The 22,266-nt window shown below is 35.7% G+C and overlaps 1 protein-coding gene across 1 annotated transcript; it reads left to right on the plus strand.

The window, feature by feature from the left end:
• Positions 1–14,017: 14,017 nt before the first annotated feature.
• On the plus strand, positions 14,018–20,853 carry LOC149159555 (cysteine-rich receptor-like protein kinase 15). Its single transcript, XM_089433509.1, has 6 exons — positions 14,018–15,326; positions 15,550–15,713; positions 15,848–16,058; positions 17,312–17,546; positions 17,811–17,961; positions 20,447–20,853. The coding sequence occupies exons 1-6, from the start codon at positions 14,375–14,377 to the stop codon at positions 20,765–20,767; spliced, it is 2,034 nt and encodes a 677-aa protein (XP_089289635.1). The 5' UTR covers positions 14,018–14,374; the 3' UTR covers positions 20,768–20,853.
• Positions 20,854–22,266: the final 1,413 nt, after the last annotated feature.

Raw genomic sequence — 22,266 nt, forward strand, 5'->3', positions numbered from 1 at the left:
CCAAGGGAGGAGAAAAAGAAAAGTTATTTTGGTCGGAAACCCAACAACGAGAATTCTCTAAGTTCAAGAATCACCTCTATTCTACACCAGTTCTCACATTACCATACCGGAAACAACCATTTGAGATTGAGACAAATGCCTCTGGCTATGCTATTGGTGTGGTTATTACTCAACATCGGCATCCAATGGCTTACCACAGTGAGACAATTTCAGACACAGTCTAAAAGTACCCCAATTACGACAAAGAAATGTATTCCATTGTGTAGGCTTGCCGTCAATGGAAGCATTAGATTATGGGGAAGGAAACAATCATCCACACAGACCACCGGCCTCTATAGTTCATACATACACAAGGGAAGTTGCAGAACGATCACCATCATAAATGGTCCACCTATCTGCAACAGTTCCATTTGAACATTAATTATAAGAAGGGAAACACCAATATTGTTGTTGATTGCCTCAACCAACCACTAGTCATGGCGTTAATCACTGTGCTCGACTACTGTGGGCACGAGACATTGAGGTGGCCGCATATTTACAAGAGCGATCCAGAATTCGGAAACATATACCAAACACTCCTGGAAGGGAAGCAAGTTCCAAATTTTCACCTTCAAGATACACTGTTATGCCACTTGGGACACATATGTGTTCCTTCAAGTGAGCGTGCTAATATGATTTGGGAGGCGCACTACAGTTAGGTCGCTGGATATTTCAGAGTAGAGAAAACAGTGGTGGTATTGTAGAAGTATTTTTATTGGCCAAAACCTCGTTAGGATGTTGGGAAGTACATTAGATCCTGCTCCGCCTGTGCCATTGCCAAACCAACTATCAAGAAGCAAGGCCTGTATATTCCTCTACCTAGTCCTAGTCAGCCTTGGGAATCTGTCTCCATGGATTATATGTTGGTCCTTCCTTCTAGTAAGCACGACAACGATTGTGTTTTCGTGGTCGTCGACATATTTTCTAAGATGACTATCATTGCGACCTACAAGAATAATACCACAGTAGAGGCCACTGCTAAGCTCTTCTTTGAGCGAGTGTGGGTACACTTTGGGATCCCACATTCCATTATCTCAGATCAAGACAACATATTCCTAAGTCATTTTGGTCAAGTCTCTGGTCGATGCTAGATACAAAACTTCCTAATTCCACGACTTTCCTTCCCCAAACTGATGGCCAAACAGAGGTTGTCAACACGATGATCATACACATTCTGTTCATGTACAACTCGAAGCATCCATGAACATGGGATGAAAGTCTCCCCTATGTCCAACACAGCTACAACAGAGCTCTCCATAGCTCAACAAGCCACAACCCCTTTCAGGTAGGGTTGGGATTTCATCCATTATGCCCAATTGATGTGGCCATACCATTTGCAACCACTCAAGTACATTCGGCTCACGTGCAGTCCGAAGCTGAAAGGAATAATAAATTCATTGAGCGCATTCAACACATCTGCCAACAGGTCCATGATATATTGGACAGAGCCAATGCTAAGTACAAGTAGCGCCATGATCAACATCGAGTGTCACACAAGTTCCAGGTGGGCGACAAATTTTGGCTTCATTTGCAGAAGAAGCTTCGATATGGGCCATAAACCATCACCAAGGCCATCAATGACAATGCCTTCGAGCTCAACATCAAATCGTTCCTTTGTCTGCACCCAGTGTTCAATGTAGAGTGCCTTCGGCCATACTTTCCACCATTGTTGAACACATCTGACATTATAGAACAGCTCACACCAACATAGCTCAACCTGGATTGCATGGAACATGCTAGAACTGATGAGATCTTGGGCACACGGATCAATAAAACCTAGCAACAGAGGATACAACTATATCGAGTTGTCAAAGCAGGCCAACTCCTTCATGAGGGCAAGTGGTTCACGAGGGACCAGGTTTAACAAAAATTTCCTCACCTCATGGAGGCTCTGTACGCAATGGGGACCATTGCTTCCTAAGGGGGGAGGAATGATCTAGGTGGATATTGGTGGCCACCTGCCTATTCCACCTAGACTCCCCAACCAGTTTCATTTGTTTCCTCAATTGTAGCACAGTTTACTATTTTTGGCAGTTTTGGGTCCTGAACTACTGGAGCTGTTTTGAGGCCCTAAACGACGTTTTTTTGTCAAAATAGAAATAAATGATTTCCATATAAATGGCATCAAAAATTGTAGTCCTCGGAGAGATATTTTCAACAAGGTATCATACGCATCAAACGGAGATAATATGACCAAGTTACGACCCCGGGAAGTTGGCTGCCTAACTAACCCCAACAAGGACCATAAACTCTTGGTGTTACATCTCCTCGAGTTAGGGTTTTGGTTGTTTAGGGTTTTTTTTATTATTGTTCAATAATAAAAAGGCCCTTGAACCTCATTGTAACACAGTTTAGAGGCATGTAGCCACCACACCTCTTCTGAGAGATAAGCTAACATCGCCCGAGCTATCTTATTTCCATTCTATTTGTAAGCATAGTTCAGTATTTTTCTATTAATGAAATGAAGTGTTTTTCTATTGCATCTTTGTGTTTATGATTATATCTGTAAGTTGTTGCATTCCTTTTTAATTTCGGATCACTTCTTGGGCTTTTTAATCATGTAAAAATGTTAAGTATTCAGTCAAATATGAATTGTGTAACCTCCACACCATGTCGGCCTAGAAGAAGATCAAGTCAGCCTAAGGACCCTATTCAACCCCATAAGAAGCCTGTAAAAGGAATCTTGTTGAATTCATTTGGAGCATCAATCTCTCACACAAGTTTGAATTATCTTGTAGTTGGGAAGAAGTGCGAAAATATCTTGTAGCTGGGAAGAAGTGCGAAGTTCTCTTGTAGCTAAGAAAAGGTGTGAAGTCTGTTGCTGGGAAGCCAAAGTGAATGCGAGTTTGGGAAAGTCTAAGGAGACAAGGAAAATCAAAATTTTGGTATCTCTCTCTCTCTCTCTGTTTCATATCTTGGTTGGAAGATCAAAGTCTTCCAAGTTTCACTATTGCCAAAAGCTTCAAATTGTCGTAAGTTGCTACATAGTCGAATTTGCTGGGAAGAGGTTGAAATTCTGAGAGGCTAACTTGGTGTGGAGGGAAGGTCTAGTCTTGGTCTAGGGTGAAGAGTCTCAAAGAATACTATTGAAAGGAAAAAGACTACACACCACTTATTTTTTTGTTTTGCTTTGTAGGAGCTCGATTTTGAATCTGATGTATCTCTCAAATTTTGGACCTCAAAGGTCTGAAATTTCATCCTTTCGTATACTTCTAAGTCCTCTTTCCAACACCATAGGTCTGATCAAGATTGGATTTTCCAAGAAAGAGTTATGCCCCCTCTCCCACAATGACTTGATTGTACACTAGTTCAATAGAGGGAACTTGTACGAAGTGCCACGTGTCACTGTTTTGACCTTTGTCCCTAAAAACAATAACAAACAAACTAAATTTTGTCCTATTTATGTATATTTTTATGAAATTTAAATCCGATGCTTAGAGAGAACGTTATGACGATTTTCCCAAGGTCACCTGTTTGGGATGGAATTCGGGAGCCTGCAAAAACCCTAACTTCCTCGGTTCATATCTCCGGAAATTTTGCGAGAAACAATATGAAATTCAGAAACCAAGTTTTTCACGATGTCATCTCAAATGGGTTTGTTTTTTCAGCTTCTTAAGCTTCGTATAAAAAACTTTATATCGAAACTTCCACGATGACCTGTTTGAAGCAACAAAACCCTAAAATCCAAAGCTCTGATACCAAATGTTATGCAACCAACTCACAATATAGAAGAAAAGATAGATCAACGACTTCAAAATCAATCTCTTCGAGGGGGAAACCTCCTTTACATTACATAAATGAACCATTCTCGGATGATTCAAATGACAAAGCCTCCTTTCTATATATAGGAGTCTAAGGGGTCACAATATAATCAGAGCTGACATAACAATAATAATGTAAGGGCACAACAATAACAATAGTGGGCCTCTATGGGTCACAACAATAACAATAAGGGGCTACACTAATAACAATGAGGGAATACACTAGTATTATATGGACCTAACATGTACTATGTTATATTTTTTGACGACTTTTCTCGTAAATGCTGGGTATCTTTCATGTAGAAGAAGGATTAAACTTTCACAAAGTTTTGTGAATTTAAAGCATTGGTTAAGAAAGAGTCTGGAAAGAAGGTTAAAGCTCTGAGAAATGATAATGGTGGTGATTATGTCTCAAATGAGTTTAAGAACTTCTGTGCAGTAGAAGCGATTAAATGGGAGTTGACGACGCCCCATAACCCACAACAGAATGGGGTGGTCGAGAGGAAGAACAGAAGCATTTTAGGGGAAACATGGGCGATGTTGCATGATTAGGGCCTACCAATACACTTGTGGGCTAAGCCATGCAACACAATGGTTTATGTGCAGAACCGTAGCCCGCATCAGATACTTGGGATGAAGACACCACATGAGGCTTATTCCGGTAAGAGACCAGATGTTGGTCACTTCAGGAGTTTTGGGTCATCGGTATATATTTCCATATTACCAAAGATGCACGGAAGAAGCTTGAGCCAACATCAGAGTCAGGGATTTGTGGGGTACACTGATACACCTCACAACTATTATGTGTACTTAACGGCCAACAGGATGACAATGGTTCGCAGGGATGTTAGATTCCATGAGAAGAAGGCCATGTGAGTTTCCCTTGAGGGGGAGCTTGAGCTACATGCAGTTGAGGATATTTTAGCTCCTAAGGTTGAGGAGCCTCAGATTGTAGTGGAGCAACCACATGTAGAGGATCCGAGAGTGGAAACATCCACTCAGGCAGAGTCTTCCAGAGATGGGAGAAAGCACACCAGAGAGGCTGATAGGTTATTCCATGATGCATGGGAGAATGTGGGAGCACCCACATCTCAGCGCAGGCAAAGGAGGTCACCTGAGAGGTACACTGGATACATGGCTCTTATGAGCAGATGTGTTGAGACAGAGCCATCTTCCTTTGAGGAGGCAGTGCAACAGTCACGGGGGATTCACTAGGGAAGCAATACCATAGCACGTGGGTTCATATTGGGGGATATTTATTAAGGAAAAAATGACATAATATATTGGGGGATATATAGGGGGTAAAGGGCTTTTATATTGGCAAGTATAAAAAATGGAGTTCGAAGTTAATGAAAATTTATAAACGGGTATAAAAAATGTTAATGAAAATATGGATACCTACAATATCTAGTGAAAGTGGGGGGTTTTTAAATTGGGAAGATGTATTGGGTTTGTATTGGTAGGGGGTTAAATAATGTGATTTTTAGAGGTATTTTCCAATATGTATTCAAATAAGGGGTATTTCGTAGTATGCCACAAATGTGCGCGATATGACATAGGTTCATTGAGTGAAGCCCCCGTGGCAACAGTTGGTTTGGGTTGATGCCATGGTGGAGGAATATGACTCCATATTTCGTAACAGTGTTTGGAATATGGTTCCGAGACCAGAGGACAAGTCAATGGTGAGCTCTTGGTGGATTTACAAGGTAAAGCAAGTTGCATATGGTAGTGTGGGGAAGCATAAGGCCAGGTTTGTGGACCGTGGCTTTTCATAGGTAGATGGGATTGACGATGATGAGACCTTTTCTCTTGTTGAAAGGTACTCATTGATAAGATCTATATTGGCACTATCAGTGCAGATGGGTTGGAAGATACATCAGATGGATGTAAAGACAACCTTCCTTAATGGCACAATTGAGGAAGAGGTGTACATAGAGCAACATGAAGGTTTTGAGACCTTGGACCGTGAGTCACATGTGTGCCGACTCAAGAGGGCGTTGTATGGGCTGAAGCAAGCACCCTGTGCTTGGTACACCAGGATCGATAGTTACTTCATTGGGTTGGGCGTCACCAAGAGTGAAGCGGATACGAACCTGTACCACATAGTGGTGGAAGGTAAATTGTTGATCATGGTTTTGTATGTTGACGATTTGATTATGACAGGTGATGATTAGCTAATCAAGTATTGCAAGGAGGACCTTGCAAGAGAGTTTGAGATGAAGTACATGAGGCTCATGCATTACTTTATGGGCATGTAAGTATGGAAGGGTGATGGGGAATTGTTTGTGTCTCAGGGAAAGTATGCCAACAAGATACTCAGGAGGTTCTACATGGAGAGCAACAAACCCATGGAGACTCTGCTAGCAGGTAACTAGAGGAAGGAGGATGCTACTTCGGGGGAAGTAGTGGAAGCTACTATTTATAGATAGCTTGTGGGTTCACTCATGTATTTGGTGAACACACGACCATATATGTGCTATGCAGTTAATGAACTTAGTCAAGCGATGGTTAGGCTTAACAACATGTATTGGGAGGCGACAAAGCATGTGTTGAGATACGTCAAGGGCACTACTCAATATGGATTGTGGTGTAGACGGACAGAGGGAGTGAAGCTTCAAGGCTTCACCGATGCAGATGGGGTAGGGAGTCCATTCGATAGGAAGAGCACATCAGGAGGGATATTCGGTATTGGGTCAATGAGAATTTCTTGGTACAACAGGAAACAAAGATCAGTTGCACTCAGTTCGACAGAGGCAGAGTACATGGCTGCAAGTCACGTAGCATGTGAGGCCACCTAGATGAGGAAGATTCTGGTTGGTTCGTTTGGTCAACAGATGGATCCAACTGCGATTTACTACGATAATTAGAGTTGTATCAAACTCTCCGAAAATCTAGTTTTTCATGATCGGTCCAAGCATATTGATATCTAATATCATCATCTCAAAGGTGGTGTATTGAGGCGGATTATGTTGTTGGAGTATGTTCCCACAGAGGAGCAAGATGCTGACATTTTGACAAAGGCATTGTCAATATGTAAATTCGAGTTTCACAGAGACATGATTGGGGTAGCTGATAATCCCTTTCTTGTTGAGAGGGAGTGTTGAGAAATGGCAACAAGAAATTCCAGTTTAATTTGTTCTTGAATTAAACTGTGAATTAAAATCGAATTCTATTCTCATATAAACTTGTAAATAGTTAATTAAGTTTAATTGACTTAATTAGCCTAGGAATTTCGAGTTGGAAATATTTCTATGGTCATGTATATGTTCTCCCTAAATTTTAGGGGTCCAAGATGAGTTTATTTGAGTTGTAATTAGATAACTCAGTTTGACTGAGTTATGTTTAGTTAAACTTGTTCTAATTGTTTGTGGAACTAGTAGAGGTCTAGTAGTGAGTTGGTGCACTGGTGCATCCTCAAGTGCTACTCAAGCTAACTGAAGATTCGCTCATGAGAAACTCATGCATGTTAATTCAGAGAAAGACCCAGTTGAGATTAGAGTGTGGGGACAATGTACTATCAGTTGTAGAGTGATCCAAGTTGTACAGATCATGCATGCAATCAGCAAGGGGGCCTAGATTGGATTGCGTAGTTTTGCAAGCACTGGATTCCCATTAATATGGGTTATTCAACCTAGGAATTGTGCAAGGAAATAGGGGCTCAGCAGGTAATAAAAATTGGCTAAGTGTTGGTCAATGCGAGCTTGTGAGGCAGAGAGTTGATCATACTTGTGCGGAATTATTCTTATGAGAATGAGATTTGTATTATCAATCAGATTTTTGATTATTGCAATAGATAATGAGGGTTTTGAGAATTGGCTTTCCCCATAGAAACAATTATGTTATGTGTCTTTGATTATCTTCCTCTTGTCGATTATTTTTTTCATCGATTCTTGGTTTCCACTATTTAAAGATTGGAGTAGATTCTTGTCTTGTGTTTTAGTACATTACATGAGTTGTGAATCTACAGGGAAATCTACAAAGATAACTAGAGAAGATGATAGATTGGTGCAAGAGGCTATGGATAATGTGGGAGCCCCTACATCATAGCGCATGCAGAGGAGGTCACCTAATAGGTACATTAGTTACATGGCTCTCATGACAGATCTCATTGAGACAAAGCCTTCTTCTTTTTAGGAATAAACATATCAACTTGTTTGGGTTGATGCCATGGTGGAAGAATATGAATCCAACATGAAGAACAATGTATGGGAGGTGGTGCCCAGACCATAAGAGAAATTAGTGGTTGGTTCCAAATGGATCTACAAAGTGAAGCATGCAATGGATGGGAACATCGAGAACTTTAAGACCAGATTTGTGGCCAAAGGATTCTCTCAGGTAGAGGGAGTCGACTATGAGGAAACTTTTGCACCAGTTGCAAGATATTCCTCAATTGGATCCATTTTAGCATTAGCTGTGCAGATGGGGTGGAAAATACACCAGATGGATGTGACGATCTCTTTTCTCAACAAAGTTGTTGAGGAGGAAATTTACATAGAGCAACTAGAAGGATTTGAGACATATGATCGGGATTCACATGTTTGCAGACTCAGGAGAGCATTGTATGGTATCAAACATGCGCCCCAAGCATGGTACACTTGGATCGATAGTTATCTCAATGGATTGGGCTTCACCAAAAGTGAAGAAAATGTGAACCTCTATTACATTGTGGTAGATGGTAAGTTACTTATTCTTGTTTTATGTGTTGATGATTTAATATTGATAGGTGATGAGAAGTTGTTCCACTCTTGTAAAGAGGAACTTTCAAGGGAATTTGAGATGAAAGACATGGGTTTAATGCATTACTTCCTTGAGCTGCAAGTATGGCAAGGTGATGGTGAATTGTTTGTGTCTCAAGGGAAGTATTCCTCTGAAATACTTCAAAGATTTCACATGGAAAGTTGTAAGCCCATAGACACACCTCTAGCTACAAACTAGATGAAGGAGAATGCCACTTCAGGTGAAGAGGTTGATGCTACCATTTACAGATAACTTGTGGGGTCTTTGATGTATCTTGTGATAGCTTAGGATTGTGCCTCAATAAACGTAGACTAGGGCTTGTGGGTGGCTCACTAGAATTGCGGCTATGGATGTGTCTCACATTACCTTCTCCATATAACAACAGTGGAGGCTCACAGGGGTGGCTTTCCTTCTATAAATATTAAAGTGGAATTCCTCAATGATGGTTGTTCAAAATGTTGTGAACAATGGATGTGTAATGATGCAACAGGTACGTCGTTATAGGTTGTGTGGTTTTGATATCAGACATGATAAATAGAGGAAGAAACCACACAATAACAAAATATGAGATGTCATTAAATAAATCAAATTGATTCAATTACTTGAAGCTACATGTTTAATTTGACTCAAAAACGCAAGTAATAGATGTGCTAACCTTAGCTCACACATGTAATGATTGATACTTCCTAAATTTAGACTAAAAGTTACAAACTAATTGATATTTACCGGGAATAATTATCTCTAACACTTATTTATAACATAGGGGTGGTTCTCTCATCATTATAGCTTTTGGTCCTTGAGGATGAGGATGGGTGAAGAGTTCACCCAAAATGTATGTTTCTTAAAGATTCTTAAATTTCAACAATATTAAGAACTTAATCTTTCACAATACAATATCAAATTCTCCACTTTTACTTATATGCACTTGTATAGATCCATCTTACTTTTACTTATATGTACTTGTATAGATCCATCTTAATCATGGATCTACCAAGTGCTAAGGGATCAAATAACTTCATATGCAAACCTCTTTTAGAGTGAAAAACACGAAAACAGGTTTTCACCTCAAGATATTTAATCCTTGATGTTAACTCTGTGGATAGGATGGATTTGTAGTGGTTCTATATACACCACTTATAATACCAAGCATAAAATTATACCACATATAACTTTTCATTTTTTAAATTGCATTTTTAGATGCATAAATTGGTAGACACCTTGAAAATCCCATCTTTATACCACACATAATTTTTCATTTTTTTAATTGCATTTTTAGATGCATAAATTGATAGACACTTTGAAAATCTCATTTTTTAAATTGCATTTTTAGATACATCAATTGATAGACACCTTGAAAATCCTCTAGAACATTTGGATTGTATAGATAACATAGCTTCAACTTGCACTTCCAACAATTTTTTACTAATTATACCTGGAAATACCCCAAAATGCAAATAAGAAAACTACTTCAAATGATTTAAAATGTTTTAACAAAAAAATAATTAAAAAAAAAAAAAATCAATTCCTTTTTATAATATATGCATATATTCTTGTAATGGTTTGTTTTGTATTGGAATATTTCACTATGATAACATTCATAAATATATATAAACAATATCTCAATATAATTTTTATTTATTTTTATAAATATACATATATATAAATTTATATTTTATTTTTATAAATATACATATATATAAATTTATATTAAAATATATTAATTATATTTAAGTACATTATTATATGAAAATATTTTAAAAATATATATTAATATTTTGTATATTTTTAATTAAAATTAATTTATTTTTGTCAGAGTACATATTGTTTTTTATTTAAAAAAGACTGGTCAATTTACGTCTCATAATTTAATAACTAAAAAATTAGCGAAAACAACACAACGGAAAACAAAATGTTTAAATAGGCGAGAAATAAAATTAATTAGTGATGTGGATGTTGTTGTTTTTTTTTTTTTCATTTCAAACATCGTGATTTGTGTTTGGTAATATTGATGTGATAGATCTAAGGCGGTAACCTTCATCGTTATACGATTCAACCAAATTCTAAGCAGAATGGTCCAAAAAACATTTAATTACGGAAAACGAAATATTATCATTAAATATACAAAATGTATGAAGATACTGTATGGGCGATCTCGTTTTTCTAAATGGTTGACCTTTTATCTTAATTCATTTATACACGTGTTTACATGGCTTTGAATACGCACAACCATTTCATTAGGGGAAAAGATGTCCTGCTTTTTTCTTCAACTCTAGTGATATAATTTAGTGATTTTGAATATTTTTTATTACATTCAATGCTTCGGGACATTCATTCATGTTGTCTAAATTAAATGCTTCGGGATATTCATTCATATTGTCTAAATTAAATAATTCAAAAACTTTAGATTCCTAGGGATTTTTTTAAGGCCCTAGATTGATTCTCACCAGAATATGCTTAGAATATGGTTTTTAGTAAATTAAAAAAAAAAGATTCTTGTCACTTGGTTTTCCTCAAACCAAATTCCTATGGATTTTTAAAACATATCTAATTTTAGAAACACTGCAAGTGGATGAGGATCTGTTGATTTTTTTTTTTTTTTTTTAAATTGAAGGCCTAGATTGATTCTCAAGGGAATAAGCTTAGAATATGTTTCATAAAAATGCTTATCAATGACTATAGTGTGTTATACAGTTTGTTAGGTTGCATAGGCTTTTAATAAATTTTAAAAAATAGATTTTTGCCACCTAGCTACCCACAAACCAATTTCCTAGGGATTTTCAAAACATGATGAGGATCTGCTGACTTTTGATTTTAATTTTTTTAAAGAGACTGTGTAGATTGATTCTCAAGGGAATATGCTCAATGAATGCTTATCAATGACTATAGTGTGTTATAGAGTTTGTTAGGTTGCATTGGCTTTTAATAAATTAAAAAAAATAGATTCTTGCATAATTTTAGTAACATACCTAATTTTATAAACACTGTCTTATATCCTAGTTGTAAATGATAGAAACCCTTCAACACTTATGTAAATGATAGAAACGGTTCAACACTTATGTTTTTTATGGTGACCTGGGATTCTTAAGGGTTAAATAAAATCAAATTTAGTAATAATACTTTTGTTGCAATAGTTTTTTTTGTTATATATTTATCATAGTAGATAAAATAAAACACTTATATTTTGAAGTCGTTGATCTATCTTTTCTTCTATCTTGTGAGTTGGTTGCATAACATTTGGTATCAGAGCTTTGAATTCTAGGGTTTCGCTGCTCCAAACAGGTCATCGTGGCATTTGCGCTATAATTTTTTTTCTACGACGTTTTAGATGTTAAAAGGAACCCATATGGGCCGAAACTGTTCTAAACCGCAGGTCCGAATTTCAAAGCTTTTCACGCTATATTTGTGGAGATATGATTTGAGGAAGTTGTCATTTTTGCAGGCTCCCGAATTACACTCCAAACAGGTGACCTGGGGCAAATAGTCATAACTTTTGTTTTGAGCATCGGATTGAAATTTCGTAAGAAGTTACAGAAAGAGGACGGACTGTAGTTTCCTTTGTATATTTTTCAAATCCTAAGGTCGAAACAGTGACACGTGGCACTTCATACAAGTTCGCTCTTCTGAAAAGGTATATAATCAGGTCATCTTGGGAGATTGTGCATAACTCTTTCTTGGAGAATCTAAATTCGATCAGACTGGTGGCATTGGAAAGAAGACGCAGAGGGCTACCACAGGTCACAATTTCAGAACTGGAAGATCCGAAATTACAGAGATACATCAGATGCAATATCGAGCTCCTACAAAGCGAAAAAAGGTGTGTATATATATATTTTTTTAATTTTTGCTTAAGCTTGGTTTGAAAAATTATTTTGAAGGAATTCAAAGGGCATATTAAAGCATTATTATCAGTAACTGATGCTCCAAGGAAAGAAAATGCAAACACCTAGTGAGCAACCTGAAAGCTTTAGCATGACTCATGAAGAAGAGGAAGAAATGCAACATGATATATCAAAATTACGAGACTAAGTGCAACAAATGTCACGCACACAAAAACTAACAGAATCTAAGATGGATGGTTTAAATAAAGATGTAGAAGCTAAGATATATGGCATGGAAGCTAAGATGAATGACGTGGAAGCTAAGATAGACGATTTGAAGATACATTTGAAGACAAGCATGGAAGATTTGAAGACAGATTTGACAAATTTTCTACAAGAAATACTTACTAATGGTGAAAGGGTAGTAAAGGAAACTCGTGATGAGAAAAAAATAAATGTTAATCATGATTTCATAGACTCTAACATTGGATCTACGAACCACCATATTCCAAAAATCGATATCAGGAAGTTTGATGGCAAGGGTCCCGCAACATGGATACTACAAATGGAGCAATTTTTTGATCTCAATAATGTGCAAAACACACAAAAGGTACGTATTGCCACTTTATATTTGGAACCAAATCAGTTTGTATGGTATCAATGGCTTTGCTCTCGTAAACAAATTGTCACTTGGGCAATTTTTACGGAAGAAATGACAACACATTATGAGGATACAAAAAGCAACACTTTTTTTAGCCAACTGATAAGTCTCAAACAAAATGGTTCAATGATGGATCACATTGAGGACTTCCAAAAATTGAACATAAGGGCAAAAGATATTCCAGAGGAGCATAGGATTGATGTGTTCATAGGGACTTTAAAGGATAATATCCAACATGAGGTTCTCCTTTGGGAACCTGATTCACTGGAGAAGGCATTCAGGTTAGCAAGAAAATGGAAGAAAAGGAAGAAAAGGAACAAGAAATGTCAAAAGAAGAGGATATACTCTAGGAACAAACCCTAGATAAAGAAGTAATGAATCCAACCATATCTTGTAATGCATTGGCTGGAATTACCACTCCTCAAACTATATTCGCTGTAATGAACTCTTATATTTGCTGCTTAAAACACTATTACTTATACCAAAAATAATTCATAGATATACTTTCATTATGTTGTTATCCTTTTACTGGGGATAATAATACATGCTTTATGATTATATGCCTATGCTTCTAATTTATACTACCATTATTGATCATGACTCCATGTTCCAAAAGCAGAGAATTAGAATTTCCCTGTGTCCCTTGCTATTCTTCTTTTTAAAAATAAATCAGCAGTCTTGTTTTGCTCCTTATATATGTGGTCAAAATCAAAATTTACTTATAGGAATGTGATTACCTTGCATTCCATCAAATTAATTAAAATAAATATACTAAAATTATTGTCTCCCCTCACCCATTCTATGATGCATTTACCATAACCACATATCTCAATCTACTCTATACCTAACCATTTAACTACACTCAAAACTCCCCATAAAACAACAACTTAAACTTTACTATTATTACATTTTCCACCTCCCACCGAAGTGGAAAAATTATGCTGGATCAATATATATGGCTGCACCACATCCTCAAGTTCTCCTAAAACATGCTCCCTCAAAAAAAAGCCACAGAAAATACTTGCCATATATCTCTCATTTTGCATTTTCTGTAGCAGTTACTCTCTTTCGTGAGGCCTATTTCATTGAAATAAGCCACTATCTTTATGAGATACTCACGAATCACTGCTCCTTTCTGTATGTAATTGCATTGAAGCTACGCCATATAGACCAAAAGATATACAATGGTAGAACTCTGTATCTGTGATGATTTTTGATCCATGACCGAAGACATAAGGGATCTTTCCCTGCTTTCAATTGGTCTTCCTTCGGGAAATCATATTCCACTACCATTACGAAGCATATCTATTGTTATTCTCAAGGACGGAGAGTAAGCCGACAGAAAGATAGCCTCTGCAATGGCCATGGTCACCAGAGTCCTGAAACTCTCTATTGTTATTGTGTTGATCATATTTTCTGTTGATACAGGAAATATTTGCATCAGCGCACAGAAAGTAGAGTGGTACCCCCCTCCTATCTGCAACTGGACCGCTAACTATACAAACGACAGTAACTTTGTGAGCAACGTGAATGCAGCGTTGAGTGCTCTTCTTGTGGACAACATAGAATTCACACCCCAAAGCCGATTTGATATTTCAGAGTATGGCCAAAGTCCTAACCAAATATATGCCCTCCTCCAATGCAGGGGAGACGCCACAATTGAGCAGTGCCACAATTGTTCACAACAAGCAAAGGCTGCCGTTGTGCAGGATTGTGCTAATGCCGTGGGTAGTAGAGTTTGGTCCAAGTTCTGCTTCTTACGTTATAATGGAAATTATAACTTTACCGGACAACTGGATACTAATGGAGAAAATGAGAAGAATCAACATTTTTTTTACAATATCGATACTGTCACCAGCCCTGATGATTTTATCGCTGCTGGTCGGCGGCTTTTGTCCAGTTTGGCATCCGGTATTACATCCGGATCTTCAAAGAATCGATACGCTTCCAACACAACTTTAGACACCTCGTTTCGCCGTATCTACGGTCTGGCACAGTGCTCGGGAGATATATCCCTTGACGACTGCAAAACATGTCTTTCCACAGCAATCGATAAATTGTTTCAAGATAACGACTCAGCGTCTGGAGCTCGGGGTTTGACGGGCAACTGCATTGTTCAATATGATTTCGAATCTTTCTTTAGCGATCTACCACCGCCACCGCCACAAGGGCGACAAAAGTCAGGTTCAAGCAAAATACCCATAATTTTAGGTGCTCTTGGTGGCTTGGTTATACTCCTGTTATTGGTAGGGCTGTTTGTAACTCGAACAAGATTGAAGTCTACAATATTTGGAAGGCATACAGAAATAGGTATTGCAACTCATACTTGTAGGACTTGAGCACTTAGGCATTCGATTGTTATATATTCTTATCGATACCAGGATGCTTTGTGCACTATTAATAGAGTTTATTAATTTAAATCTGGAATACATGATGACGAATCTATAATAGATCTCCAGGGTTGAAAAATTTACTGACATCTGTTTATTTTTTCTCCATTTTCTGATATGGCTGTGAAATAACTTTTTTGTAGCTCATGCTATTAGCGAAGACTCACGAGTTGGAGAAGATCCGCAACCGATTCCTAGCCTGTCCAATGTTTTCACAGTGTTTGAAATGAAAACATTGGTAGCTGCAACAGAAAATTTTCATGGTAAGAACAAGCTTGGTGAGGGAGGATTTGGCGCTGTGTACAAGGTAACATACACTGAAAAACTTCTATTCTTTCCTAGTAGCTTACACAGTTTTAAATTAAAGTATAAGGTACCCTTAACAGTTGGATCTAATACATAATCTAATACTTCGCAAGACTTTCATACCCTCTTCATCAGGGAACTACTCGAGATGGCACCGTAATCGCAGTGAAGAAACTTTCCTTACAATCCATGCAAGGAAAGAAAGAATTTCTGAATGAAGTTGAGCTAGTGGCCAAAATTCAACATCGAAATCTTGTGAGGTTACTGGGCTGTTGCGCAGAGGGGTCAGAAAGGTTGCTGGTTTATGAGTACTTACCCAATAACAGCCTTGATAAAATTTTATTCGGTGAGTCACTTTTATCTTATTGAGTGCCAGTGACTTTGATAAAAACTCTACAAATTACAAATTCGTAGGGACAGCACAGTTTTCTTGATTGTAAAAAAAATAAAAATGTTGAAGTGTTTAAATTGTTTTTTAATAGTGCAAATCCTGGTTACCAGCAACGAGACCGTAACCACCGTTCCCAGGAAAAAATGCAAAAAAACACAACGACACAGGAAACGCGTTTTTGTTAACAAGTGCATATATTTTATTGTAAACAAATAACATGTATTTTTCTTTTATAGTTCGTTTTCAACTCTGTATTTTTGCTCTTTGCATATATTCATTTAACTCTGTATTTTTTCTCTTTGCATATATTCATTTAATACTCTACGGGAGTATGGAAAATGGCCGGAAAGTTGATGTTAATGTTTTTTTTAGCCTTCTGGCCCAACTTACTATAAGGGTTGTTTTTCACTTATAAGGATGAAAAAGCTATCTATTAAGCTTGAAGTTCATCCATATTTTATATCTAATATAATGAAAACTATTAAGCTTGGTTGATAGTTTATCAAGGATGTGCTTCTATTTAATGTGTATTGCTAAAATTCATAGCTTCAACATAATTCAACATAATTCCATATATGGTTTAAGAAGCGTACATTCAATCTCAGATTTTACTTATCGTTACCCTCATAATGGTATAATGGTATATCTTGGTATTGGGTAACCTATATACTTAATGGTCAACTTGCTAAGCATCAGTATGAGATAAATTGTACTCTAGTTATTTAGTCTTTTAGTTAAATCTGGCTGTAAATTTAGTTCAAACTATATTGAAAATTGAAATTAAATCTGTGTTTTTCATATTTAAATTTGTGTTTTTTATATTTTTGTTGTTTTTTCTCTCTACTACTTTCTTGAGTGCTAAGCCGATTTTCAAAAATTTCTAATAGATTTTATTATAATAGAGTTTAGGCTTCTGTGATCCATATTAAGTTAGAGAAAGATTTCGGCGAAAATCACATGGAATGTCATTTGTTGACGCGTTTCGAGCCAACCAGTGTGGTTCATAGTCGGGACAAGTTGAAGAAACAGATCTAGGTTAGCATGTTATATAGACCGAGCAGAGCCTCCAACTATTATAATCTTACCAAAATTTCCATTATTTTCTAGATTAATTTAAATTATTTTCTAGATTAGTTTATAGATTTTTTTTAACTGTAAACCCATTCAGGTTGGTCATGATTGTTTAATATCCTACATATTCTATACAGATCCAAATACGCGCAGACACCTTGATTGGCAGGAGCGTCACAACATCATAATCGGAATAAGTCGTGGGCTTTTGTACTTGCACGAGGATTCTCATCTGCGGATTATTCATCGGGATATTAAAGCAAGCAACATCTTGTTGGACGAGAAGTTGAACCCTAAAATAGCAGATTTCGGCCTGGCTAGACTTTTTACTGAAGATGAAACTCATATTAGCACAGTAGCTGCTGGAACTCGGTAAGACATATGTTATGTTAATTCAGTTTTAGGGTTATACTTTTGGCTTCCACCACGCTTTCGGAGTTACTGATCATGCAGATATGTTACTCATACTGTTGGATGATTTAATTACGAGAGGATTGGCATTGAAGCAATTGTACAATCTGTATTACAATTTCCTTTTTCAAATATCTTTTATTTTTCTTAATGGCCAATATTAAATTGCAGCGGGTATATTTCAAATATCTTTTATTTTTCTTAATGGCCAATATTAAATTGCAGCGGGTATATGGCACCAGAGTACGCTATGCAGGGACAATTGTCTGTTAAAGCTGACGTTTATAGTTTTGGGGTTGTTGTTCTGGAACTTATGAGTGGAAGAAAGAACGTTGTTCTTAACTTATCGCCCGGAATGCAGATACTGTTAGAATGGGTAACATATTATTTCCATCATATTTCCAGTTGACTGCATCTGCGTTATCCATTCTGTTATTTCGTATATAATATAGTTCGTTTTCGTTTAGCCAATTTATATTGTTGAAGAGAATACAGTTTCTGGAGAAAAAAGAAGAGTGAAACAAGGAATAGCAAAACAGAGTATTTTTAAGACTGTTCTCTATGAAAATAGAATAGATGTATGTTGCAAACTGATTTTATTACATTTACTGATTTTAGTACAGTCCATTTTTCTGCTTCTCAACTAATACCTTTTACTTGTGGATATGAAAATGAAACAACAATGTAAATTAAAACCAATTATATTTATCTTATGCATTATTAGTATATACATTTAATTTCTTCTGATTATCTAAAATGTATTTGAGAGGCAGGTTTACCAGCAGTTTATGAGTAAAAGTCAACAGAGGCCCCGCAGCTGCTGGTTTGGTGACGATCAGGAATTTATTTCAAGTTTATTTTCAAAGCCCTCTTGCCCAATGAGTTATTGTTGCAAAGAAACTTTTTACATTGCAAAGCTGGAGTATAGGTCAGGTATCGTTAAGAGTTTGTTGGTGACAGGAAAATTAAAACATGCTGCAATCTTAGCTAGCTAGGTCCACCAAAAGTTTTCGTAAAGAGCACGTTGGGGGTGAAAAGGGGGAAAGTGAAAAGTATCCAAAACACTGGCGGGGTACTTTCTTGACATGAGAGGAAAACCAAACGGAGTAGATAGGGGAGAGTGCACTATAGAACTGAGAAAAATCTTACAAACACTAAACATTGTTCATGTGGGAACAGTACAGAAACAACAGAAAGACAGTGAAGAAGGATGAATTCATATATAGAATAATGATTAAGTAGATGGATGTTGGCTGAAATATTAATAAAACTAAAGTATTAAACATAAAGTAAGAAGTTGATGGTTTGATTTTTTTATTAGTTGGTTAAAACTTTTTTTTATAACGCTTTTGTTTTTGTGAAGATGTTTATAGAGATTTTTTGATTTATAAAATTCTAAATATATTTATTTAATTTTAATTGTTTTTCTAATGAAATAGTATCTTAGGATGATGTGTTTGTTGTATTTATGAAATACTAGATTATTTAATAGTATTATAGAATATTATTGTAAAATATTATTTTTTTTTTGTCGTTTTTTATTTAAATTTAAGAATTTTTTTCTTAACTATATAACTTGATAAACTGTTGTTTTTATTGCTACATACTTTGCTGATGTTGTGGTAGATGGTATGATAGATTATTTCTTTGAAGCACATGAAAGAGCTCTTGGCTCAATTTAGAACTATCTAGATGTATTTTTTTCAATCATTCAAGTAAGACACAATTTAGAACTATCTAGATGTACTTTTTTCAATCATTCAAGTAAGACACAATGGATTATTTCTTTGAACCCATAAAAAACCTCTCAATATTTTTTTTGCAATCTTCAAAAAAATGTATCTGTTAGTTCTAATTTGATTAACCAAGATCATAGTGCCACTAAAAATAATCATTTACCGACTAACTCTTTTTTCTTTTGCAAATTTTCAATATCTCTTCTTAACAAATTTGCAATATCTCTTCTTAACCATGGTCAACAATTGTGAATTGTAACTTGACAAGCTCTATCTAAGTCTATAAGATTAGGGAAAAAAATTTTAACAAGAAAATGCTCATCATCTTAATATACTATACCTCATATTTTGTTCCAAATTACAGTACTTGTGATTTTGTTCCAAATTACAGTACTTGTTGCCACATTCTGCTGCTGCTAGCCATCTCAAAGATCAGAAGATAAACACCAAAAACCTTCTAAAACGTGCAGTAATAGCAATTTGTTGAAGAGGAATTATAGTTGTAAAAAAGAAAAAAACAAACAAAACCGACAATAGCAAAACAGAGTGTTTTTGAGACTGGTCTAACACAGATTATGTTGCAAACTGATTCGATTAAATTCAGTGCTGCTGCACAGTCAGTCTTCCTTTTCTCAACTAATACCCTCTACTTTCTTTTTTGGATATGAAAGATGACAGAGCACTGCAATTTAAAACACAGCTATATTCCAAAATATCTAACCCACTACAGCCATAGACATTTAATTTTCCAGTCACTATCTAAAATGTATTTAAAAGTTTCAACAGCTGTCCAGGAGTGTAGTCAGCAGCGACTGTATAGCTGTTGGTCTGATCATGAGTAAAACTCAACAGAGACTATAAAGCTGTTGATTTGGTGACTGCTACACATTTGTTTCAGAATGGCCATCAAGCTTCTTTTCAAGATATATGAAATTAGAGTCTGGCTACTCATCTATTTTTTATGATTATGCAATCTTTATTTATTATATATTTATATATATATATATATAATTTATGATTATGCAATCTTTATTTATTATATATATGCAATGTAACATTAGTTAATGGTTGATCTTAATGGATGGTATATTTTTATCAATTTGACGCCCTGTTCTTATTGTACAGGTATGGAGATTATATAAACGAGGACGTATGATGGATATGATTGATCCAGCAATAATCGAAACTTGCAGCGATCAGGAACAAGCCTTGAGATGCATCCATGTTGGACTCTTGTGTACACAAGCCGAACCATCACTTCGTCCATCAATATCTACAATCAATTTGATGCTTTCAACTAAGCTTGTGGAATTACCAGATCCCATAAAACCTGCTTTTGTGAGCTCTGGAGTTACCCGTCCAACCGAGTCCACCAGTAATTCTGGTACTGTAACTGTATCTTCCTCTATATCCATGGCTTCATCACACACTCGTTCCTCCATTTAATGCTGATGCTTCAATTACAGACTTGGCAACCGGGTAACGACAGGATGCTTCTGAATTTTCATTAGTTTGAGTCATTTTTTTTCTTAAACTTCCTTAAAAAATACATATGAGCAAGTGTTTTTCTTTTCTTTTCTTAAACTTGCAAAAAATTATATGAGCAAGTGTATCCTTTTATATTTAGGAAGCATTTACTGGGTGAAGGCATCTTGGGCATTTTTTCCTTTCTTAAACTTACTAAAAAAAATATGAACAAGTGTACCCTTTTATATATAGGAAGGTATTTCCAAACAGTGTTTTTAGTACCGAGCTACAAGTTCCTAATAATATTAATTTAACTGATTGACTTACAAGCTCTTGTACTCAATTTTATTGTGAAATATAACAAAATACTTTACAAAGAGGATGAATTGTTTAAATGTGAATATTTTGTTAAAGTTGGTTTTGATATTTTGTTAGTGGTCTATAAGGGGTAGGCTTTCACTCATCTCAGATGTTTTTGGGTCTTGGACAATTACCCTGTTTCTTTAAGTTTGAGGAAGACGAATTCTTAGCTAACTAGAAATGGTGTTATACTCCAAATCCAATATGGAACTATTATTTGTAAGTTTTGGATAAAAACTTGTTATATTATAATTTTAAAACAAATAATAATAAAGTAAGTTAATTTTTAATAAGTTTTTATGGATAGCTCATTTGGTTGCAGCACCCCTAAGTTATTTGGGTCATGAAGGACTAGTTCTAAGGAAACATAAACATGTTAACCGCTCAAACAAGACATCTAACAAAAGTGAAATTCCGCACCTTTATAGACCACTAACTAGATAATTCTAGATGATTATCCCATTACTAATTTGACAAGTGAATTCTGATAAAAAAATTTACTACTTAAATAAATTAATATTTAAAAAATATAAATAGATTACTGTAAAATAATAAAATATTATTGTTAAAATAAAAATTATTTAATACCTAATTTATAAATTTATATAACGTTGATTTAAAATTAGAAAAATATTAAATTCTATTTTTAAAGTAAAAGGTTTTTATTGCATTCAAAATTAATATAACAAATATTTAACATTTTAAATTTTAAATTTATATTGAAGTGTGTAAAATAAATATTTCTAAGTTAATCAATAAACTAAAAAATAGATTGCTTATTTTTTTTAAATTATCTTTACCCTATGATATAGAGGTGGTTTTTACCGGCTTCTCCACTACCAAGAGACAAATGAATTTGCAAATAGCCCGTGCTTATTAGCTTACAATTGCTTCCTTCTCAATTAAATGAATGCAACACCTTTTTAACCATCAATGATGGTTTGTTATCATGAATGGACTCAGTACAAAGAATGTAACCATAAAGCCATATTAGGAAAATAAAAAGGAAAGTTTATATAAATTTTTAGTTCTTCTCATCGCATTAAATGGCCATGTTAATAGGTAAAATCACGGTTACAAAAAAAATCTTGTGTAAAAATCACAAGAAGGATAAAATT

This window comes from Pinus tabuliformis, chromosome 5_2, assembly GCF_031772625.1.
Source record: "Pinus tabuliformis cultivar Carrire ecotype Pingquan chromosome 5_2, CPIR1, whole genome shotgun sequence".
NCBI classification, from domain to species: Eukaryota; Viridiplantae; Streptophyta; class Pinopsida; order Pinales; family Pinaceae; genus Pinus; species Pinus tabuliformis.

Coding starts and splice junctions, on each gene's coding strand:
- LOC149159555 (XM_089433509.1), top strand. CDS start 14,375: ATGGCCATGGTCACCAGAGTCCTGAAACTCTCTATTGTTATTGTGTTG. Junction 15,327..15,549: donor TGGAAGGCATACAGAAATAG/GTATTGCAACTC, acceptor ACTTTTTTGTAG/CTCATGCTATTAGCGAAGAC. Junction 17,962..20,446: donor TGCAGATACTGTTAGAATGG/GTAACATATTAT, acceptor CTTATTGTACAG/GTATGGAGATTATATAAACG.